At 39.2% G+C, this 25,029-nt stretch overlaps 1 protein-coding gene across 1 annotated transcript; it reads left to right on the plus strand.

The window, feature by feature from the left end:
- Window positions 1–1,650: 1,650 nt before the first annotated feature.
- Window positions 1,651–10,388, plus strand: ccnb1 (cyclin B1). The gene is made up of 9 exons (XM_079581061.1): window positions 1,651–1,692; window positions 2,031–2,156; window positions 3,844–3,951; window positions 4,829–5,017; window positions 5,109–5,267; window positions 6,952–7,188; window positions 7,952–8,092; window positions 10,050–10,160; window positions 10,225–10,388. The coding sequence occupies exons 1-9, from the start codon at window positions 1,669–1,671 to the stop codon at window positions 10,327–10,329; spliced, it is 1,200 nt and encodes a 399-aa protein (XP_079437187.1). The 5' UTR covers window positions 1,651–1,668; the 3' UTR covers window positions 10,330–10,388.
- The last annotated feature ends 14,641 nt before the right edge of the window (window positions 10,389–25,029 follow it).

Genomic DNA, 25,029 nt, shown 5'->3' on the forward strand with positions numbered 1-25,029 from the left:
GAGAAATCAGACATTTTCCGAGTCCCCCTTGCTAAATAAATGGCGAAAAATACTTTTCCTAGGATAGTTGGTATAGATCAACCAGTCACAAGTCATGAGAGTGAAACGTCATATATATATCAACCAATCAGCTCAACCCTGACCCTGCCCAAGCCGCTAACCATAACCTTTAACCTCTTAACTCCCACTTGAACGGATCACATTTTCTCCAGTTTGGCTTTACCCCAATCAAAAAGCTTATTGGGAAAAAAGTACCAAAACAGCCACAAAGAAATGAGAAGAAAACAAGGATGTAAACGCAACAAAAATGTGACAAAAACTGAACAAAAATTTGACAAAAATTCAACCAAAAAGTGACAAAAATTCAACAAATATGTGACAAAAATTCAGCAATGATGTGACAAGAAGTCAACCAACAAGTGACTCAAAAATTTTAAAAATGTGACAAAAACTGAACAAAGATGTGACAAAAACTCAACAAAAAAATGACAAAAACTCGACAAAAAAGTAACAAAAACTCGACAAAAAAATGACAAAAACTCGACAAAAAAGTAACAAAAACTCAACAAAAAATGTGACAAAAATTCAACCAAAAAGTGACAAAAAATCAACAAAAATGTGACAAAAATTAAACAAAAATGTGACAAAAATTAAACAAAAATGTGACAAAAATTCAACAAAAATGTGACAAAAAAATGACAAAAACTCAACAAAAATGTGACAAAAACTCAACAAAAATGTGACAAAAACTCTACAAAAAAATGACAAAAACTCAACAAAAAAAAATGACAAAAACTCAACAAACAAGTGACTAAATTTTTTTTTAAATGTGACAAAAACTGAACAAAAATTTGACAAGAATTCAACCAAAAAATGACAAAAACTCAACAAAAATGTGACAAAAACTCAACAAAAATGTGACAAAAACTCAACCAACAAGTGACTCAAAATTTTTCAAAATGTGACAAAAACTAAACAAAAATTTGACAAAAATTCAACAAAGATGTGACAAAAACGCAACAAAAAAGTGACAAAAACTCAACAAATATGTGACAAAAACTCAACCAAAAATTGACAAAAACTCAATCAAAAAATGACAAAAATTCAACAAAAACGTGACAAAAATTCAAAAGGTGACACAACACAGCAACAACGCGAGGAAAAAGATAAGTTTTGCGGGTCTTAGCTTTCAAATGAGGTGTTACACAGGCCTATAGCCAAAGAGGACGTCATGCATTCGGTTTAGGCGCGTGGTAAGAGGTTAATACGTCTCTGATTGGATGATGAAAGTCCACCGTTTACCAACTATCCACGAAAAATATTTATCACATTTTCAAAACATAAAACTTTAGTTAATACACACACAGAACTACTTTTAAAAAAATAATTAGAAATAAAATATAATAATAAATAATAATAATTAAAAGCAGGACACCGGAAAAGGGAAGTGACGTCACAGCCCACAGCTGACTTGATTGTCCGGGCAACGGCATTCGAAACAGCCGCGCTCGGCCAATCAGCGTCGCCCTGCTGTACGACGGCAGCCAATCAGAGCGCGCCGAGCGAGGATTTAAACTCCGGCTCTTCCTTCTTTGTGCGTCACAAACTCTGCACGTCCTGCTCGTTTTTTAAACCACTTCTGCGCTTGTGAGCGACTAGACTAGTACAATGGCTGCTCTCCGCGTTACCCGCGTAAGTAACTGTGTTTGTTTGAGCTTCTTTTTGCTGCACGCGCTTCGTAAGGCTCTCATTTTAAGCTTTCAGTGCGTGTTTTTCCCTCATAGATTTAGTTTAGAATGGCCGACTGAGCTCGTGCAGTGCGCTCGTGCCTAGCTAGCCCACTCACCATCATGCTGAGTTCAATTTCCCTACGTTTTTTACTTTACTTTATTTAAATCCTGCTACATTTCATTTTTTCATGCGTTTTCTGCATCGTCCTCTATGCACCTAAAGTATTGGCTTCATTCCCACTTGGAGTCGAACTAACCTGCTCTTGTATTAATGCGTTTCTCCCACGTTTATTCCTCCAGAACCGCCTGGGCTCCACCAGATCTGAGATGGCCGTGAAGCCCGGACAAAACGCTCAACGCTTGGCCCTCAAACCGAGAGCCGCCCTGGGAGAGATTGGGAACATCCCCGAGAAGGGAGTCCAAAAGGTAACCTCTTGAAGTTTCTGAAAATCTAAACATGTACTTCCTGTGTAGGGTATGCAGGTTTTTCATTTGGCCAGAGAATACTGCAGAAATGATCCATGTGTTATGTTTTTAGTGTGGGCTAAAATGGCCGGGATAGGGATCTACTTTTTGAGTTAGTCCAAGCCTTTACCAAACCAGCTTCCCCTCAGTGGTTTAACTTGGATGAGCCGGACCACAGATCCTTTCCTGCAAAACCACAAGCTGCAAATGCTTATACTAGGGCAGGGGTAAGCAACGTCCGGCCCGGGGGCCAAATCCGGCCCTCCAGCACAGAACCTCTGGCCCCTCAAGACGGGGGCGGAATGGCCATATGTCCATTCTGGAAGAGCACAGAGGGGCCACCGCCTCACCGAGCTTTACCCAAATCTAAAAGCTAAAAAGAAAAGCATCAAAATGGCGCGAAAAAGAGGAAGAAAACATGAGAAAAACAGACAAAAACAAAAAATGATAGAAAAAATAATTACAAATGTGACAAAAAGGTGACAAATTTCAACAACAATGTGATAATTTCAACAAAAATGCGACACAATTTCAACAAAATTTCAACAAAAGTGACAAATTTCAACAAAAGTGACAAATTTCAACAAAAGTGACACAATTTCAACAAAAATTCAACAAGTGACAAATGCGACAAATTCAACAAACGTGACAAATGCGACAAATTCATGACAAATGTGGCGACGTGACGAAAAGTTTCCATCAATTTTGTGTGTCTTAGCTTTCAAATGAGGCTTTACATTGTTCTCCAGTCGAAGCTTTTAGATTTGGGTAAAGCCCGGTATAAAAACAATCTAAAAGAATTTACGTGGAGTATGGTGCACCACAAGGGTCACTTTTGGGACCACTGTTATTTATATGAATGATTTTGCTTCTGTTTCTACGACCACCTTTCCCGTTTTTGCTGATACCAATCAAAAAAATAATGATAAAAAGGCGAACTGGGGAAAATGCACTCGTTAATGTTACAGCGGGCGGTTAGAGGTTAAAATATCTATTTGTGGAAGTGTCACAATTACGCTGATTTGGGCCAGGCTGGTCAGAGTCCAGGGCTGGTTTTCAGTCCCAGCCCTGCCTCAAGATGATTTTGAGAAACATGACACAAATCAGAAAGTACTTTAACATTTTTAGGGTTAAATGGGAGAAATACTGTTAATGCACCCAGTTAGGTCATATATGAACAACTCCGGCATAGAAAGTGCACTGGAAGAATAATTTGAAGGAAGAAATGACAGAAACCTACTTGAATTAAGAGATTGAATCTAAAGTTTTGAATAGATTTGGTCTGGTCTTGGATCTTATCGCCAATGGAAGAAGTTTTCAAAGTGGGTTTTATGTTTGTTCCATTGGCATCAGCATTTGTATCTTTATCTTCGATTAGTCAACCTTTATTCAAGCAATTTTAAGTCATTTATCTCATTTAAGATGGTGGTTTCTCCATTGTAGTGCTTTACTTTGGCCTAGCATTGCCGACTTCAGCCCTCTGTCTTTTTTACAATGAAAAAAAACTGGCCCTCCGTTAAGAAAAGGGTCTTTATTGGGTCCGTTTTGTCTCAAGTCAATCCCATCTTTTTTTTAAAACTTCCGAAATTTGTGTTATATTTTAAAGCATCTTGTTTGTGTTTGAATCTACAATCGTGTCGATGTTCAGGCAAAGGCGGAACCTGCCAAGAAAGTGGTGACCCGGGCGACGACAAAGGCGGCCAATGTTCCTGCCGTCCAGAAAGAGCCGGAGGTCCAGAAGGAGCCGGAGGTCAAGGTGAGGGACGAGATGTTCAAAGCTCATCTTTGGGCAGGACATGTAATCTCTCGAACTATTATGTTTAAAATCTGCAACTATAATCTAGGTTTCGTCAATAAACCTGTTAAATACATTATACTTTTCAATTTTGCAGAGAAGATATGTAAACGTTCCATAGTCATTCAATCGCAATTCTCCATCACACACTGCAAAAAGTGTTTAACTAGATCAGTATAAACATCTCAATTTGAGCATAATAATCCAGATTTTAGTTGTTTTGACTAGTTAAGACGTTCTTGGGCATTTGTCCTAGATTAATTCACTTGTTCTGAGATGTTTCTGACTCGTTTCGATAGGGCTGCTCGATTATTGAAAAAATAATAATCACGATTATTTTTGTCATAATTGATCAAAAAATGACAACCAGCAAAAAAGTGACAAATCCATTAAAAAAATGAAAAAAATCCATCAAAAAAAGACAAATCTGTCAAAGTGACAAATCCAGCAAAAAAAGTGACAAATCCATTAAAAAGAAAAAAAATCCGTCAAAAAAAGAGAAATCCAGCAAAAGAGAAATCCAGCAAAAAAGTGACAAATCCAGCAAAAAAATTATTTAAAAATAATAAAAAGTGAAAAAAAAAAAAGAATTATAATCGATTTTTTGCGATTATGCTAATTTTGTATTTTACTGTTGTAATCGCAATCGTATCTCATTGGCAAATTTACTTATTTCAAGCGAGATTTACCCGAGAACTGGTCGGAAATGTCCTCAAACAAGCAAAGCAAACTTCGTCCGATCAGGAAAAGTGTCTAAATGAGTGAAAACCGCTCAAAACAAGATACATTTCCTCAATTCAAACCACCATGAGAATGATCCTCTTGACTCCCCGTGCAGGCCGTCCCGGAGCCGAGCTCTCCCACCCCGATGGAGACCTCTGGCTGCGAGCCGGCCGACCTGTGCCAGGCCTTTTCCGGCGTCCTGCTGCACACGGCCGTGCGGGACGTGGACGCCGACGACTACAACAACCCCATGCTCTGCAGCGACTACGTGAAGGATATCTACAAGTATCTGCGCTCGCTCGAGGTGAGTCACCAGCCCAGAATGCCTGTAAATCTTGACTTGTACACGGTTTTTAGAGGGGATTAAATCTGCTAATGTAAACGTGATTTCCCAGGTTGAGCAGAATGTCAGGCCGGACTTCCTGCAGGGACAGGAGGTGACGGGCAACATGCGAGCGATCCTCATGGACTGGCTGGTTCAAGTGAGCATCAAGTTCAGACTGCTGCAGGAGACCATGTACATGACTGTGGCCATCATCGACCGCTTCATCCAGGTAACAGTGTTCAAACTTTACTCACTCATTTAATTAAAATTAAATAAATGCTAGTGTTAATCTTAGTTCCCAATAGTTTGTGCCATATTAAGGCCTTCAGCATGAACATTTGTTAAAACCAATGTAGCAGAGATTCATGACGACGCTGTAGTGTCTCCATATAGTGGCGGCAGAACAGGCTAGTTTTGCTTAGCATTGGGCTTTAGACTCGTTCTAAACGAATGTAAAGCCTTGTGCCTCTTAAACTTCCTAGAGCTCGATTACTCCTGTGATTACACTGGAGTTAAAAGGGACACAATTAAAGGAACCAGGCTGCTCTGTTATGTCTGTATCAGCTGCACTTTATTAACTGATCATCTTGAACGCCGACTGTAACAAGTGAATTTCTCTAATCAATAAAGGATTATCTTAAATGTCTATGGTTCAAACTGGAAACGTCACTTTTGAGGGAAAATTGACCAACTTTTCCTTATTAATGGAGCCAGTATTAATTTTTGTTTTAGTCTTAGTTTTTGACTAAAATGTAATGTAATTTTAGTCAACTTTGCATTGATCATATTCATTATAATCATATTTAATCTTGTTCCTCTGCTTCATGGAGCTGCTCCACATGAACAAAGCTCAGAGCTGATCCTTTAGCAGAGAATTTACATGATCTGAGGCTCTTTCAGACGCTCAATAGAAGTTTGGCTGATTTTAGTCTCTCCTTTTCATTTTTATTTAGTCTTATTTTAGTCGACTAAAATATCTGGACTTTTTAGTCAGTTTTAGTCTCATGAGAAACTTTTGATTTAGTTTTAGTCCAATTTTAGTCAATATCACTGACTAAAATTAAGACTAAATATTTTAGTCGACATTAACACTGATTGCAGCAAGTGCTTTTGTGTGTTTGCTGAAATTGTACACTGCTCCCAAAGGTGTCCATTCCTCATTTCAGCTTTGAGTTAAATTGGTGCAACAATAAACTGAACATTCAAAGTTACATTACACAATAGGAACAAATGGGTCATATATTAAGGAGAGCAAACTATTTCATTTACATGTCTGTCAAATACCAGTAGATGGTCTTGACTGTAAACAAGGCTGTGTCTATAGAATAGGGCTGCAAGTAATTATTTTGGTAAACGATTGCCTGAAAGGTGCATGGAAATTGTCTATATTTTATCACGTAAGCTAAAGTGGCGCCGCTTGAGGACATGTTGATGGAGTAAACTAAAAGACGTTTTGTAGGAGGCTTTGTTCTAATTCTGCTTTCTGATTGTCATTATACATTTCATTAATATCCGTCTGTCTCGTCCAAACACTATAGACCCTAACTTTAAAAACAAAGTAGGTTTTCATCAAAAATACATAATTGTAATGTCTTTTTTTTGCTCTATTTTAGTCTGTGTTTGCTTGAAAATGATTAATTGATTACTGAAATAGTTGACAACTTTTTTAGTAGTTTCAGCCCTACTATAGAACCACTTTTCCCATCTTTAACAGCTCAACATCTCCGTTTAAAAGTCAACGTTTACCAAGTGCATAAAATTGTCGTATCGTTTAACCTAATCCAAACACAAATTCTATAAGTTTGATTTATTAATGACTGGTTCTTGGTTTAATACTGCGTAACAAATTTCCTCCATAATGTAAAATGGCTGTCGACTCTCCCCTAAATCCACCCATCTTCTGTCTCCTGCAGGACAACCCGGTGCCCAAGAAGCAGCTGCAGCTGGTCGGGGTGACCGCCATGTTCCTGGCCGCCAAATACGAGGAGATGTATCCCCCCGAGATCTCGGACTTTGCCTTCGTGACGGACAACGCCTACACCTCCGCTCAGATCCGCGAGATGGAGAGGAACATCCTGAAGGTGCTGAAGTTCAAGCTGGGCCGGCCACTTCCCCTGCAGTTCCTCAGGAGGGCGTCCAAGATCCATGAGGTACTATACAAGTGGAAGTTTTTTCTTTTTCAATTTATTTTTTAAATTTTTTTTCTTCTAATTTTTACTTTTTGGATTTTTGTCACTTTTTTGATGGATTTTTGTCTTTTCTGCTGGATTTTTGTCTTTTTTTGCTGGATTTTTGTCACTTTTTTGATGGATTTTTGTCACTTTTTCTGCTGGATTTTTGTCACTTTTTCTGCTGGATTTTTGTCACTTTTTCTGCTGGATTTTTGTCTTTTTTCTGCTGGATTTTTGTCTTTTTTCTGCTGGATTTTTGTCTTTTTTCTGCTGGATTTTTGTCTTTTTTCTGCTGGATTTTTGTCTTTTTTTAAATGGATTTGTCTTTTTTTTTAAATGGATTTTTGTCTTTTTAAATGGATTTTTGTCTTTTTTTTTAAATGGATTTTTGTCTTTTTTTTAAAAATGGATTTTTGTCTTTTTTTTTTAAAATGGATTTTTGTCACTTTTTAAATGGATTTTTGTCTTTTTTCTGCTGGATTTTTGTCACTTTTTTAAATGGATTTTTGTCTCTTTTTTAAATGGATTTTTGTCTTTTTCTGCTGGATTTTTGTAAATTTTTTGCTGGATTTTTTAAAAGGCAAATAATCGTTTGAATAATCGTGATTTCAATTATGACAAATCGTGATTATTTTTTCAATAATCGAGCAGCCCTACGTTGAGCTTTAAAAGTCAGATTAATTGTGCCAAAATGAAGGTCTTAATAGTAATTTAAAGTCTAAACCTGTGATCTGGTGCCCAGGTGACGGCGGAGCAGCACACGCTGGCCAAGTATCTGCTGGAGCTGACCATGGTGGACTACGACATGGTGCACTTCCCTCCCTCCATGGTGGCCAGTGCGGCGCTCGCTCTCACCATCAAGATCCTGGACGCCGGAGAATGGGTGCGTACGTGACCGTCAGTGGGGGGTTCTCAAAGGAGGCCCGAGGCAATGGCATCACAATGGGTTGGATTTGTTTAAAAACGACCTGACAAACTGCTACAAATGTCTCTATAGATTAGAACTAAATCTGCTCATTCTGTAGTTTCATTGGTTTAAAAAAAATGTATTAAATGTTTGTCCATAAAGCACCAGTTGGGTAGAGTAGCTAAAAAAAATAGAGCTTTGAAATTGTACTTAAAGCAGAGCTAAGTAACCTGTTTACCTTAATAAATCCTTTCCGTAGTCCCTCTGGGGTAATAAAAGTGTTAACAGGATGATTGGTGTCTGGACAGAACCACAGTCGGAGTCACCCATACACCTAATAGAATCACGAAGAAGCTAACTGTGGGCTAGTGCCACTTAAACAGTATTTACAGCCAAGTTTAAGTGAAAGAATCTTGTAATTGTATAATATCCCTCTTGTCTCGTCAGCATAGATTTTACACTAAGAGTAAATGCAACATGTTATGACACCTGCAGTGGCGCTTATGGGCCTATAGGGGTATAGGTTGACTTGGTACTGCTTTAAACTAGTAAAGTGTACCAGGAAATGCTACTTGAGTAAACGTTTGAGAGTAAAGTGTAAAATGCCAAAAAATATAAGTGAAAACTACTCTGTACATGTATTTAAATGCTCTCCTCTGGCCAGGGCTTTTCTTTTAAAGCTGGGGTTCTCATAGCGGTTTACTTAGCTGATTTGGGCAATTTTGTGTTTAATCAAACTCATTGGATTTGCAAAATAAGGTCACGTTTTGCTGAAGGTATTGACTACGTCAGGGGTAGGCAACGTCAGGCCCGGTGGCCAAATCCGGCCCTCCAGTATAAAACCTTTGGCCCCAAGAGAATTTTGAAGAAACATTTATTCATAAATCAGAGACCAAATGCGTGAAAAGGACTCTAAAATGTGGAAAATACTATCAATACTTTCACATTTTCCAGCAAAACACCCCATTAGGTCATATATTAAGTGCAAAACTTATAATTGTAGAAAAAAGGTGCTTTACTTTGGGCTACAATTGTGAGTTTCGGCCCTTGGTGTTTTGGCAATGAAGAAAATCAGCCGTCCATGACACAAACTTGCCTACCCCGGACTAGGAAAAATGTCATTTTCCGATTCTGCGTTGCATAAGTGTTATAAACCAGTTCAAACATTACACACCTCAAAGTACATTTTTGTAACCTCACCTGAAAGTGGTTTTATGTCCCACTGTGCAAAATATTGGCATTTCTGCTGGGTTTTAAAGCAGTACTAAGTAACGTGTTTACTTAATAAATCCTCCCCGTGGTCCCTGTGGGGGAAATACAAGTGTTTATGGGATGATTGGAGGGTCTTTCATCTCCCCCTGGTGTCTCTGACCAGAAAACCATGTTTGCAACTTCACTGCCACCGGACCGGAGTCACCAATACACACTAATGGAATCACGAAGAAGCTAACTGCGGGCTAGCGTCACTTTAAACAGTATTTCCAGCCAGGTTTGAGTGAAACTATTCCCATTGTGTAATTGGATGTCAATATCCCTCTCTCCCTTTGTCAGTGTAGTATTTACTCTCCAAGACAATTCATAAGTTAAAAAATCAACTTTCTACTACACCTGAAGTTGCGCTTATGGCCTCTAGGGGGAAGAGTTACTCGGTACTGCTTTAAAAGTAATTCAATGCATTCAATTTGATTACACTCATACGATTCCTCTTGACTATTTCCTCCAGGAGTTTATTGGAAATACAAAAAATGTGGTGGTGCTGGATTTTAGTCTGTTTAGCGCCATCTGTCCAGTTTCCTTTCTTAAATATCCACTTGGTTTACTGGAATGGAGATGCGTTCACACACGATTTGCCTTTTTACTTCCTGACATCTCTATAAGTGACTTGTTTATATATCATACAGTAGCAACAATGGCCCTGATCTTTGTCTTGCAGGATGCCACCCTGACGCACTACATGAACTACACTGAAGACAGCCTGGTGCCCGTCATGGCCCACATCGCCAAGAACGTGGTGAAAGTGAACCAGGGCCAGACGAAGCACATGGTGAGTCAAACGGGCCGTCTCTGTGAACCCTCCGCTCTGTGACTGACGCTGTTCTGTCCCGCAGGCCGTCAAAGGGAAGTACTCCACCTCCAAACAGATGAGGATCGCCACCATCGCTCAGCTGAAGGGGACGGTCGTCAAGGAATTCGCCGCCAAAGTCTCCCAGTGAGACTCGATACGGACTCTGTACAGAACTCTTTTATCCAAGATTTTTTTTGCTCGAGGATTTTGTGTGACGCGGCGGGAGCAGAATTTTACATTTTAATGTGACATGTACAGCATATGTTTTTTTAAATAAAATGTTTTTATCCAATTCCTAATGCTCATGAGTGTTTATGGTGCTGAAATGTAGTCTTGACAGTTAAGTCCTTTGAAACTTCAACAGTAAGGACCCAAGTAAATGTAACTTTGGCTAAATGTTTTATTGGTGTACATGGAGGGGAAAATTCTACCCTTTGCTATTTTGCATTTGTGGTAAAGTGTTTAGCCATTACAATTCATTCTCAATGGTAAATATGGATGCAGTACACCTTTTGACCACTAGCGCCAAATTGGGGGCGCTGTTTACTCTTATCTTGGTATTATGCAAAATCGACTTTCAAGTGTCATTCCCTCAAAAACATGCCTGAAGTGTTGCCTTGGCACGTTCACGTAGTTTTGAGTAATCTGTAAAAACTCTGATGGCGGCCATTTTAGGGATAGATTTGGGCGGACTGGTCATATGTCCATTCTGGAAAAGCACAGAGGGGCCACTGGCTCTAGGGCCACCGGTCCCGCCTCAACCGAGCTTTACCCAAATCTAAAGGCTAAAAAGAAAAGCATCAAAATGGCGAGAAAAAAGAGGATGAAAACATGAGGAAAACACGGACAAAAAAACAAATGATAGAAAAAATATTTAAAAATTCAACATAAAAGTGACAAAAATGTGACAAAAATCCAACAAAAATGTGACAAAAATTCAACTAAAATTCAACAAAAAGTGACAAAAATCCAACAATGTGACAAAAATGTGACAAAAATTCAACAAATGTTCAACAAAAATTCAACAAAAATTCAAAAAGTGACAAAAATTCAACAAAAATGTGACAAAATGTGACAAAATGTGACAAAAATTCAACAAAAATGTGACAAATTCAACAAAAAGTGACAAAAATTCAACAAAAATTCAACAAAAATGTGCCAAAAATTCAACAAAAAATGTGACAAAAAAAAAATACAAAAGGTGACACGACACAGCAACAGCACGAGGAAAAAGGTCAGTTTTGTGGGTCTTAGCTTTCAAAAGAGGACAGAGTGCATTTGGTTTGTAATATGTATTTGTGGAAGTGTCGCATTTACTCTATTTGGGCCAGGCTGGTCAGAGTCCAGGGCTGTTCTTCAGTCCCAGTCCGCCCCTGGAACTTGTGTTCACGTTATAGAATATTCAATGTCCACTTCACATCTGGATAAGATCTTTACCAGGGCGCATGAAGGCAGCAGTGTGAACAGTGTGAAAGGTCGATCAACCAGCCCCGCCCTCCATAAGACTTCCTGACTTATGGCCAAACCTCTGCGTTCATTTGAAGAAAGAAGAGGGAGACTGAAGGAGTCCGTTTCCTCGTGAAGCTCGCGCTCTCCAGCTCATAAACGTGAAGACGCATTTGGAAGGAGACGCACCCGCAGCCCCCGCGCGCGCTCACTCTGCCGGGTTCGTAGACAGATGACCAAAAACGAAACCGAAAGTTTTTATTTTTATTTTTAATTACGAATAGACACTAATGCACCTTGTGTGATTTTAGTAGCTCTGAAATAGATGACGATCAAAAACTTGTTAAGAGTCAGGATCTGGACATTTTATATATATATTATGGTTTCTATTCTCTTCCCGTGGACAGATCGAAACAGTTGAGATGTTAACGTTTCTCTGAGTTTTTAAATGGTCAAAATCGGTCCAAGGGCGACTGAGAAACATCCTGTTGAAGTCTTCAATCCGAGAACCAGGCTGTTTAAAGCAGTGCTAAGTAACGTGTTTACCTTAATAAATCCTCTCCGTAGTCCCTGTGGGGGTAATACAAGTGTTTATGGGATGACTGGAGGGTCTTTCATCTTCCCCCATGTTTGCAACTTGACTGCCACCGGACCGGAGCCACCAATACACACTAATGGAATCACGAAGAAGAAGCTAACCAGGCTAACGGGCAAAGCTAACTGCGGGATAACGTCACTTTAAACAGTATTTACAGCCAAGTTTCTTCCCGTCAGCGTAGTATTTACTCTCCAAGACGATTAATAAGTTAAAAAATCGTAACTTGCTACGACACCTGCAGTTGCACTTATGGCCTCTAGGGGGAAGAGTTACTTAGTACTGCTTTAAATGCACACGCGGTAAAAGAAGAAAACGGATGGATGGTTGGATGGTATGTGGCTGTGTGAATAAAATAGTTTTTGGCTTTACGCTATAAAAGGAAACTGGAAAAAGTGTCTGTGCTCCTAAAGCAAAGTGTGATTCACAATATTTTTATTCACATTAAAGGGGGGGTATTCTGCAAAACCGACTTTTTCAAGCTTTCCATCATGTCATTATGTCATTCCCTCATTAAAAACATGCCTGAAGTGTGGCCTTGGCACATTCACGTATTTTTGAGTCATCTGTAAAAACTCTGATGGCGGCCATTTTAGGGATAGGTTTTGCCTGAGTCCTCCTAGGAACGCCCCCACCTCCTGGAGACGCCTCCGAGCTTTCGTCACCAGCCGAGTAACCAACCACTGCTCCTCAGCAGAACCCCCTCCCCACTGATGCCACAGACAGCGTGTGGAGGGGGCGTGTCGGAAAGGGTCAGAGGTTCTTAAGGCGAGACGCTGCAGGTGAATAGGGAAAAATTTAAATTTACAGATATCAATTTGAAACTTGCTGTAGATTAACTGGCATAAATGTGAGAAGAAAATACATGGCAAGTTTTCTGTCATTTTATCTTTTCATATAAGAACAAGGTGTTTTATGCCTAAAAATGCCCCAAATTTCCCATCTTTTCGGCGACGAAATCTGAATAATGGACAGAGCTACATTCACATTTATGGTTTCATTTTATTGATGAATGAGTTGACAAGACTTTCTCAGAGGGGATTCTGGATTTCTTGTTTAGTTTTAAAATAAGCTGTTTTTTAGTGGAAAAATTTGTAAAAATGTAATTTTCGCCTCATTTTTTGACATTCAAAACTCAATAAATGGGGCTTAAGGGATTAAATAATAAAAAATCCCTCTGAAAAAATCTTCCAAATATTGTTCAGTCCAAGGCTGGAAAATGTGAAGTCTTTAGGTCCGACTGACGTGGACATAGTGTCGCCACAATGACAGAAAAATGTGTTTTGAGAAAAAGGCCCTTGAAATTGCATTCTCCCAAATAAGTCTATGGGGGAACATTGAATCAGCGCAATATTTAAACATGTTATTGTGAAGATTAGGCATATTTTCTGTTTCCAGGTGAAAGTTGATATGTTCAAAGACCAATTTGGCCCAAAACCTGAAAACTGAAAAAATGAGTTTTGCCTCTAGTGTCTCCAGAGGCCTATTTCAAGACATTCACTACAGCCATTTTGAAAGAGCAATTTTATACAAGGCAGTTATTCTAATTTACTGCATTTACAGACCAACAGAAGGTTTGCTCATCATTGTAGTGTGATATAGACTGGTGCTGTGGGATTGAAAAAAGCATGATACCCCCTCTTTAATTCAATGAGTATTACTTGACTTGAGATTATGTGCCTTGCAGCTCCTCCACATGGACCCCGACCGCCCGCAGCGAGCTCTGAACTACGAAAAGTCCTGCGTCTCATTCTTCGAGTTGTACTGGCAGAAGAGGGACCGCATGTCTGCCATAGCTGCTGAGATGGCTGAGATCTCCAAGCTTTTCAGGCGCTCCGAGGAGGCGTACGGGGCGAGCCAGCGGGGGGCAGCGGCTGGATTCGCCCTGGCCCTGCTCCTGTGGATCTACCTGATTTCCGTCGGCTGTTTTGCTCTGGGACCGGCGGGTATTGTAGTTGCGGCCCTGGCCTCCGGGGGGAGCGCTTATGTTTTCCTCAGCAGGCAGCGGGCAGCGGCGGAGGAGTGCGTGGGTAGGATGGCCCCCCTGGTTGAAGAGCTCAGAGGTTTGGTTCAGCTGCTGCTCCCCAAGCTGTACGACGCCTACAGCGCCTCAGTGTTTGAGGGGATAGAGAGGAGCTGGGCCGACCTCCTGCGCCACAGTGCTCGTGTGGTGGAGCTGCTCACCCTCCTGGACGGCCTCAGGGCAGAGGTGGACGCACAGCACGTGGAGGAGGTGGCCCAGGAGTACTCCCGCGCCGTGGAGGGCATCGATTTCATCCAGGGCAAAATGATGTGTGTTTTGGAGTCATAGCCGCCGATTTATGTTCTTCCCAGTGGGTGCCAGACAAAAAATTTTAACTTCTAACCACCCGCCTTAACATTAACGAGTGCATTTTCCCCAGTTCGGCTTTTTATTATTAAATAAAGGTGGTCGTAGAAACAGAAGCAAAATCATTCATATAAATAATAAATAATATTGGTCCCAAAATTGACCCTTGTGGTACACCATACTACACGGAATTCCTTTTAGAATTCCGTGTAGTATGGTGCTTTACTCAAATCTAAAAGCTTCTCGACTAAGACCTACAAAAGTGATGGACTAATAACTTTAATAATAATAATAATAACTAGAAATGCAATGGCTGCGCCATTGCGATTGACTGCGGAAATGCGGGAAGCGAATGCAGAAATTGCATAAACTGTTCAAATTGCATAAATTGCTTAATTTGCATAATCTATTTTGGATAAACTGGTAAAATGCAAAAAATGTCATGTTGCATAAACTGTATAAACTGCATAAAGTGGTAAAATGCATGAATGGGTTAATTTGCATAAATTATGTAAATTGCATAAACTCTTTAAAATTCATAAATCCTAAATGGCATAAACTCTTAAGTTGCATAAACGCTTTAAAATGCATAAAGTGGTTAAATTCCATAAACTGGTCAAACTGTTGAAATGGCCTCAGTGCTTGATTGGCAGAAGCTGCACAAATGGCTGAAAGGCGGAGTTTCCCCATTGGCTGGATTCCCCCATACACACCAATGCAAAAATTTCAAACTCCCGTATAAAAAAACTGGAAAACTGCAGAAGGACCATTTTTTCTCAAAACCCACAAGTTGCATAAGCTGAACATGCACAAAATGCAGAAAAAAGTGCAGAAAAGCATGGATTTGCGGCAGCCCCATTATAAGTCAATGGGAAAAATCTCCGACATTTTGGCCGATTGCGGAAAAACCGTAAATTGCAGAAGTCCCAAAAGTAATAGCACCTTCTCCTCAACATGCGGAACATTTTGATGCATAACTTGCATTAATTGCACAAAGCATGAAGGTGCTGAAAGCTGGAGAAAATCGGGAAAAAGATGGAAGAGGAATAATAATAAAGAACATGAAAACCAATAATTGACTGCGGAAGAATTCCACAGTCAATCAATAATAATACATTTTATTTAAAGCGCCTTTCAGAACACCCAAGGACACTGTACAATGGACACATTAAAAACATTAAAAACAAGAGCAACAGAATAAAACAGAATACAGACGATTGATTATTATTCATTATTAATTCAAGCTACTGAAGTATTCCCATTAAAGCAATGATGGGACACGCCTAAAGACTTCAAGTCCTGTTAACCTCTTAACTCCCGCCTGAACTGAGAGGATCTTTTTCCTCACATTTTATATATATATTATGGTTTCTATTCTCTTCCCGTGGACAGATCGAAACAGTTGAGATGTTAACGTTTCTCTGAGTTTTTAAATGGTCAAAATCGGTCCAAGGGCGACTGAGAAACATCCTGTTGAAGTCTTCAATCCGAGAACCAGGCTGTTTAAAGCAGTGCTAAGTAACGTGTTTACCTTAATAAATCCTCTCCGTAGTCCCTGTGGGGGTAATACAAGTGTTTATGGGATGACTGGAGGGTCTTTCATCTTCCCCCATGTTTGCAACTTGACTGCCACCGGACCGGAGCCACCAATACACACTAATGGAATCACGAAGAAGAAGCTAACCAGGCTAACGGGCAAAGCTAACTGCGGGATAACGTCACTTTAAACAGTATTTACAGCCAAGTTTCTTCCCGTCAGCGTAGTATTTACTCTCCAAGACGATTAATAAGTTAAAAAATCGTAACTTGCTACGACACCTGCAGTTGCACTTATGGCCTCTAGGGGGAAGAGTTACTTAGTACTGCTTTAAATGCACACGCGGTAAAAGAAGAAAACGGATGGATGGTTGGATGGTATGTGGCTGTGTGAATAAAATAGTTTTTGGCTTTACGCTATAAAAGGAAACTGGAAAAAGTGTCTGTGCTCCTAAAGCAAAGTGTGATTCACAATATTTTTATTCACATTAAAGGGGGGGTATTCTGCAAAACCGACTTTTTCAAGCTTTCCATCATGTCATTATGTCATTCCCTCATTAAAAACATGCCTGAAGTGTGGCCTTGGCACATTCACGTATTTTTGAGTCATCTGTAAAAACTCTGATGGCGGCCATTTTAGGGATAGGTTTTGCCTGAGTCCTCCTAGGAACGCCCCCACCTCCTGGAGACGCCTCCGAGCTTTCGTCACCAGCCGAGTAACCAACCACTGCTCCTCAGCAGAACCCCCTCCCCACTGATGCCACAGACAGCGTGTGGAGGGGGCGTGTCGGAAAGGGTCAGAGGTTCTTAAGGCGAGACGCTGCAGGTGAATAGGGAAAAATTTAAATTTACAGATATCAATTTGAAACTTGCTGTAGATTAACTGGCATAAATGTGAGAAGAAAATACATGGCAAGTTTTCTGTCATTTTATCTTTTCATATAAGAACAAGGTGTTTTATGCCTAAAAATGCCCCAAATTTCCCATCTTTTCGGCGACGAAATCTGAATAATGGACAGAGCTACATTCACATTTATGGTTTCATTTTATTGATGAATGAGTTGACAAGACTTTCTCAGAGGGGATTCTGGATTTCTTGTTTAGTTTTAAAATAAGCTGTTTTTTAGTGGAAAAATTTGTAAAAATGTAATTTTCGCCTCATTTTTTGACATTCAAAACTCAATAAATGGGGCTTAAGGGATTAAATAATAAAAAATCCCTCTGAAAAAATCTTCCAAATATTGTTCAGTCCAAGGCTGGAAAATGTGAAGTCTTTAGGTCCGACTGACGTGGACATAGTGTCGCCACAATGACAGAAAAATGTGTTTTGAGAAAAAGGCCCTTGAAATTGCATTCTCCCAAATAAGTCTATGGGGGAACATTGAATCAGCGCAATATTTAAACATGTTATTGTGAAGATTAGGCATATTTTCTGTTTCCAGGTGAAAGTTGATATGTTCAAAGACCAATTTGGCCCAAAACCTGAAAACTGAAAAAATGAGTTTTGCCTCTAGTGTCTCCAGAGGCCTATTTCAAGACATTCACTACAGCCATTTTGAAAGAGCAATTTTATACAAGGCAGTTATTCTAATTTACTGCATTTACAGACCAACAGAAGGTTTGCTCATCATTGTAGTGTGATATAGACTGGTGCTGTGGGATTGAAAAAAGCATGATACCCCCTCTTTAATTCAATGAGTATTACTTGACTTGAGATTATGTGCCTTGCAGCTCCTCCACATGGACCCCGACCGCCCGCAGCGAGCTCTGAACTACGAAAAGTCCTGCGTCTCATTCTTCGAGTTGTACTGGCAGAAGAGGGACCGCATGTCTGCCATAGCTGCTGAGATGGCTGAGATCTCCAAGCTTTTCAGGCGCTCCGAGGAGGCGTACGGGGCGAGCCAGCGGGGGGCAGCGGCTGGATTCGCCCTGGCCCTGCTCCTGTGGATCTACCTGATTTCCGTCGGCTGTTTTGCTCTGGGACCGGCGGGTATTGTAGTTGCGGCCCTGGCCTCCGGGGGGAGCGCTTATGTTTTCCTCAGCAGGCAGCGGGCAGCGGCGGAGGAGTGCGTGGGTAGGATGGCCCCCCTGGTTGAAGAGCTCAGAGGTTTGGTTCAGCTGCTGCTCCCCAAGCTGTACGACGCCTACAGCGCCTCAGTGTTTGAGGGGATAGAGAGGAGCTGGGCCGACCTCCTGCGCCACAGTGCTCGTGTGGTGGAGCTGCTCACCCTCCTGGACGGCCTCAGGGCAGAGGTGGACGCACAGCACGTGGAGGAGGTGGCCCAGGAGTACTCCCGCGCCGTGGAGGGCATCGATTTCATCCAGGGCAAAATGATGTGTGTTTTGGAGTCATAGCCGCCGATTTATGTTCTTCCCAGTGGGTGCCAGACAAAAAATTTTAACTTCTAACCACCCGCCTTAACATTAACGAGTGCATTTTCCCCAGTTCGGCTTTTTATTATTAAATAAAGGTGGTCGTAGAAACAGAAGCAAAATCATTCATATAAATAATAAATAATATTGGTCCCAAAATTGACCCTTGTGGTACACCATACTACACGGAATTCCTTTTAGAATTCCGTGTAGTATGGTGCTTTACTCAAATCTAAAAGCTTCTCGACTAAGACCTACAAAAGTGATGGACTAATAACTTTAATAATAATAATAATAACTAGAAATGCAATGGCTGCGCCATTGCGATTGACTGCGGAAATGCGGGAAGCGAATGCAGAAATTGCATAAACTGTTCAAATTGCATAAATTGCTTAATTTGCATAATCTATTTTGGATAAACTGGTAAAATGCAAAAAATGTCATGTTGCATAAACTGTATAAACTGCATAAAGTGGTAAAATGCATGAATGGGTTAATTTGCATAAATTATGTAAATTGCATAAACTCTTTAAAATTCATAAATCCTAAATGGCATAAACTCTTAAGTTGCATAAACGCTTTAAAATGCATAAAGTGGTTAAATTCCATAAACTGGTCAAACTGTTGAAATGGCCTCAGTGCTTGATTGGCAGAAGCTGCACAAATGGCTGAAAGGCGGAGTTTCCCCATTGGCTGGATTCCCCCATACACACCAATGCAAAAATTTCAAACTCCCGTATAAAAAAACTGGAAAACTGCAGAAGGACCATTTTTTCTCAAAACCCACAAGTTGCATAAGCTGAACATGCACAAAATGCAGAAAAAAGTGCAGAAAAGCATGGATTTGCGGCAGCCCCATTATAAGTCAATGGGAAAAATCTCCGACATTTTGGCCGATTGCGGAAAAACCGTAAATTGCAGAAGTCCCAAAAGTAATAGCACCTTCTCCTCAACATGCGGAACATTTTGATGCATAACTTGCATTAATTGCACAAAGCATGAAGGTGCTGAAAGCTGGAGAAAATCGGGAAAAAGATGGAAGAGGAATAATAATAAAGAACATGAAAACCAATAATTGACTGCGGAAGAATTCCACAGTCAATCAATAATAATACATTTTATTTAAAGCGCCTTTCAGAACACCCAAGGACACTGTACAATGGACACATTAAAAACATTAAAAACAAGAGCAACAGAATAAAACAGAATACAGACGATTGATTATTATTCATTATTAATTCAAGCTACTGAAGTATTCCCATTAAAGCAATGATGGGACACGCCTAAAGACTTCAAGTCCTGTTAACCTCTTAACTCCCGCCTGAACTGAGAGGATCTTTTTCCTCACGTTATCAGATTTTTTCCCATCATTTTTTTGTTGGATATTCAACTCATTTTTGCAACTTTTTTGTTGTTTTTTGTCACATTTTTGTCCATTTTTTGTCATTTTTTGTCAAATTGGGGTAAAGCCAAACTGGAGAAAATGTGCTCGGTTCAGGTGGGAGTTAAGGGGTTAAAACATGAGTTATATGAAAACATGCAGTTACTTCTGAGTTAAATCTACCCGTGCGGGGGAAAAGCTTGTTGCAACAATGAGCCACTAGATGTCACCCTCGTCAAGCAAAAGATACGGCAAGAGTTTAAGTCGCGTGTCATTTTACCCACGCTGGAAAAAGTCATTGTCTGAAATAAAAAATGGAAGTTTATTTATGCTGATGTTGAGTCGCTTTGGATCATCTGTTTTTATTTCAAAGTGAAATAACGATTGCTCCCTGGGAACTCTAGCAATTCAGGCACTTTCAAAGCCATTTATCTTATTAAGTTAAGTTAGTTAAGTTACAAGTAAAAGCAAGTTGATCAAAGAGAACAAAGTTAGCAGGGGGTACTTGGAATTATTTCAGATAAAAAAAAGAAGGTGAAACTGAATTTCAATATGAATTTCAAAGGAAAGTTGGTTTTAATTATGTTTTTCAGTAAATGGTTTGATTTTGAGAGTATTTTAGCTTAGTTTTGAACACAACACACTGTTAACCTCTTACCACCTGACAAAACCAAATGCATTCTCTCTGTTTTATGTGTTTTTGTCAGTTTTTTTTATGGCACTTTTGGTCACTTTTTTGCTGGATTATTGTCACTTTTTTATTGCTGTTTTATCACATTTTCTGCTGAATTTTTGTCTTTTTTTGCTGGATTTTTGTCACTTTTTTGCTGGATTTTTGTCACTTTTTTGCTGGATTTTTGTCACTTTTTTGCTGGATTATTGTCACTTTTTTGCTGGATTTTTGTCACTTTTTTGCCGGATTTTTGTCACTTTTTTGCCAGATTTTTGTCACTTTTTTGCTGAATTTTTGTCACTTTTTTGCTGGATTTTTGTCACTTTTTTGTTGATTTTTTGTCATTTTTTTGCTGGATTTCTGTCTTTCTTGTCAATTTACATCCTCATTTTCTTCTCGTTTTTTGGTCGCCATTTTGAAGAAGCTTTTAGATTTGGAGAATTTGGAGAAAACATGTTCAGGTGGGAGTAAAGAGGTTAAACACTGTATAATATTAATTTAGTTGGTCACTTTGTAGTAATATTGGCAAAATCCTCAAGGTAGGGGGTACTCAGAGTATAAATTCACGACTCAAGGGGTACGCGAGGCAAAAAGGGTTGGAAACCAAGGACACACAGAACCCTAAAAGTTTAATCAAAGAGACAAGACTTTGCACATTTATGACTTTCAGGGCACAGGAGTGTGATAAATAGCCCCTCCAGCACGAGAATGAGGATAGTAAACATGATGTTCGGTATTAATATCAAGCCACAGCGCCCCCTAGTGTTACTAACCCAACCTACCCTTGGTTCTAGGGTGATTTTACAGCTCCCCTGCACAAACAAGCTCACACACACCTCCGTCTGCCTGACCTGCGACGCCTTTGACCTTTGCCCTCTGGGAGTCGCCCGCGGGAGCAGAAGAAAGAGGCTGTTGTGGCGCGGGGAGGCTGCGTCATGACCCGCTTTTTTTTTTTTTTACACAAAAAGACAAATCTTGACTTGGTTTAGACATGTTTATCTTTAGGGATGCACTGTGTTAAATATGAAAAGAAAATGGTTGAAAAAAGCGAAAAATTGTGATTCCATGAGAGTTTTTCTTCCCCTTCTGTATCTGTTAACCCCTTAACTCCCACCTGAACCGAGCACATTTTCTCCAGTTTGGCTTTACCCCCAGTCCAAAAGCTTCTGGAAAAAAGCTGTGAAAAAAGCGACAAAACTGAGACGGAAACAATGATGGAAATGTGACAAAAAAAGTGACGAAAAATTGATGAAAAAGTGATAAAAATTTGACTAAAAAAATGACAAAAACATGACAAAAATTTTTAAAAATGTGACAAAAAAATTGATTAAAAAACTGACGAAAAAATAACAAAAAATGACAAAAATGTGATAGAAATTTGACAAAAAAAAGACAAAAAGACAAAAATGACAAAAATATGACAAAAAATGACAAAAAATTGACAAAAAATTGACAAAAAATGACAAAAAATGTGATTAAAAAAAGACGAAAAAATGACAAAAATATGACCAAAAAAATGACTAAAATGTGATAGAAATTTGACAAAAAATGACAAAAATGTGACAAAGAAATGACTAAAAATTTATAAAAAATTGATAAAAAAATGACAAAAAAATGACAAAAAATGTGATTAAAAAAGACGAAAAATTGACAAAAATGACACAAAAATGTCAAAAGAAATTGACAAAAAAAATAGCAAAAAAATGACAAAAATGTGATAGAAATTTGACAAAAAAATGACAAAAAAAATGACAAAAAATAGATAAAAAAATGACAAAAAAATGACAAAAAATGTGATTAAAAAAGACGAAAAAGTGACAAAAAGTCACAAAAATGAGTTGAATACAAAATGATGGAAATAAATCTGATGCCGTGAGGAAAAAGATCCTCTCGGTTCAGGCGGGAGTTAAGAGGTTAATGAAAAGTGGGCATAAACCTTTCACTTCTAATTCCTCGTGCAGAATTGCATAAAAACAGACAGAAATATATCCAAACCTTTTAAATAACGACATCTCGTGTGAACTGTTCAGAGAGTCCTGCAAACAAACAAAAAGGTCTAGTCCTATACTTATTATTTCCCCCCATATCCTTCCCGTGCCCTGGTTGAGTCCCTGGGAAAGTGCTCTTGAACAGTGGGGCCTGTGTGGCTTGTGCTCGTGGCGGGCCAGTGTGAAAACGGCTGCAGCGTTTTTGTGACTGGGAGTAAATACACAGACGGGGGCCATGAAACCTGATCTCCTCGCTGACCTCAGGCTGCAGGAATGGCCTCTGTGCACAAACACATGCACGCGCTCGCTTACGCTACACTTTGTTCATGCTATTAAAGCTACTGGAGACAAACACCCCGAGGAATTTAGATGATGGGGAAATGTAGTTATAGAAAAAGCCAGCAGAGGGCACGCTACTCCCCCTTTAAGTTTGTTTAAAACCAGCCACATCTCTAGGGGTTTTGGGGGCAGTGAATTTAGAATTAAGATGAATGATTACCTTTGTTAAAAAAAACACTGTGTGGGAGAACCTAAATAATGGGCCAATAAAATAGGTTTGGCAAGAGGAGGAATAGCATCATATAAATTAACACATGGGGGTTAGATTGGTGTGGGTTGACGGCAAAAATGTTGTACAGTGAAGTGTCAAATATGCTGTAATGTCGTGATGTTGGAGAGTCGAAAACTGTTTTAAGGGGAGACACTACAGGCAAAACTCAATTTTTTCAGTTTTCAGGTTTTGGGCCAAATTGGTCTCTGAACATCTAAGCTTTCACCCAGAAACAGAAAATATGACTAATCTTCACAATAACATGTTTAAATATTGCGCTGATTCAATGTTCCCCCATAGACTTATATGGGAGAATGCAATCTCAAGGGCCTTTTTCTCAAAACACATTTTTCTGTCATTGTGGCGATTGGTCATTGGACTGAACAATATTTGGAAGATTTTTTCAGAGGGATTTTTTTATTATTTAATCCCTTAAGCCCCATTTATTGAGTTTTGAATGTCAAAAAATAAGGCGAGAATTTAATTTTTACAAATTTTTCCACTTAAAAAACGCTTATTTTAAAACTAACCAAGAAATCCAAAATCCCCTCTGAGAAAGTCTTGGCAACTCATTCATCAATAAAAGGCAGTTTGACTCATTTCACTTAACACGGTAACACGGCAACAGTTTAAAATTGTGTACCTCGATCTATGTCACTTCCTGTCAGTGTCCAATAAGGGAGTGAAAATATAAACATCACAAAAATGGTCAAACTAAAGTAAGCTGGGTGACAATTTTAGCAAAATCTTAAATATAATTGTGTTAACTATGTTTTAGCAAAAATGTGTGTCTCGTGTCTCATTATTATTACGCAACTAATTAACTGAAAATGGTCATTTGTTGAATTTGCAGCATTAGGAGGTCATATTTACTGAAATCAAAAGCTATTTCAATAAAAAAAACAATGAAGGAAATGTGACAAAAAAGTGAGAAAACATTGGCAAAAAAGTGACAAAAAAATTGATTAAAAAACTGACGAAAAAATGAGAAAAAATGTGACAAATGCTACAGAAAAATGACAAAATGTGATAAAAATTTGACAAAAAAATAACAAAAAATTGACAAAAAATGTCACAAAAATGTCAAAAGAAATTGAAAAAAAAAAGACAAAAAATTGACAAAAATATGACAAAAAATTGATAAAAAACTGACGAAAAAATGACAAAAATTTGATAAAAAATTGACAAAAAATAACAAAAAATTTACAAAAAATGACAAAAAATGTTATTAAAAAAATGGTCAAACTAAAGTAAGCTGGGTGAAAATGTTAGCAAAATCGTAAATATAATTGTGTTAACTATGTTTTAGCAAAAAAAATGTGTCTCATGTCTCATTATTGTTATGCAACTAATTAACTGAAAATGGTCATGTGTTGAATTTGCAGCATTAGGAGGTCATATTTACTGAAATCAAAAGCTATTTCAATCAAAAACATCTTAACAGGTGAAGTTAACACAGGAGCCGTTCTTTGAGCAGCTTCAAAATTCTTAAATCCATTAAACTTGTGAGTTTTTTGGACAGTTTCTGCTTGGATTTCTTTGCAGGATGTCAGAATAACCTCCCAGAGCTGCTGTTTGGATGAAAACTGCCTCCCACCCTCATTGATCTTTTGCTTGAGGCTCCAAAGGTTCTCAATAGGGTTGAGTTCAGGGGCGGAGGGGGTCCACATCATGAGTTTCTCTCCTTTTATGCCCATAGCAGCCAGTGATGCAGAGGTTTTCTTTACAGCAGGACATGGGGCGTTTGTCACTCTGGAGCCCTAAGTTTGCTCTTTATTCAGGTAAACCCTTTAAGTTCGTTCAGATGAATGCGTCATGTGATTTTTGTGCATCTGACGTCGTGAGAAAGCAGATGGTTTTGTCCACAGCTCCATTACGTGGCACTCAGGCTAATGTGCTCGCTAATGCCCCCGATACGGATGCTCCTCCAGACGCGCTTCAGCTGAATGAATTTCCACCAGGCTTTGACAGAGTTTA

The sequence above is a fragment of the Gobius niger genome, assembly GCF_951799975.1.
Source record: "Gobius niger genome assembly, chromosome: 22".
Lineage (NCBI taxonomy): Eukaryota > Metazoa > Chordata > Actinopteri > Gobiiformes > Gobiidae > Gobius > Gobius niger.

Bases quoted from the DNA above. Each gene is read 5' to 3' on its own strand.
- ccnb1 (XM_079581061.1), top strand. From the start codon at position 1,669: ATGGCTGCTCTCCGCGTTACCCGC. The intron at 8,093-10,049 runs GTGCGTACGTGA...TTTGTCTTGCAG, and splicing joins TCCTGGACGCCGGAGAATGG to GATGCCACCCTGACGCACTA. The intron at 10,161-10,224 runs GTGAGTCAAACG...TCTGTCCCGCAG, and splicing joins AGGGCCAGACGAAGCACATG to GCCGTCAAAGGGAAGTACTC.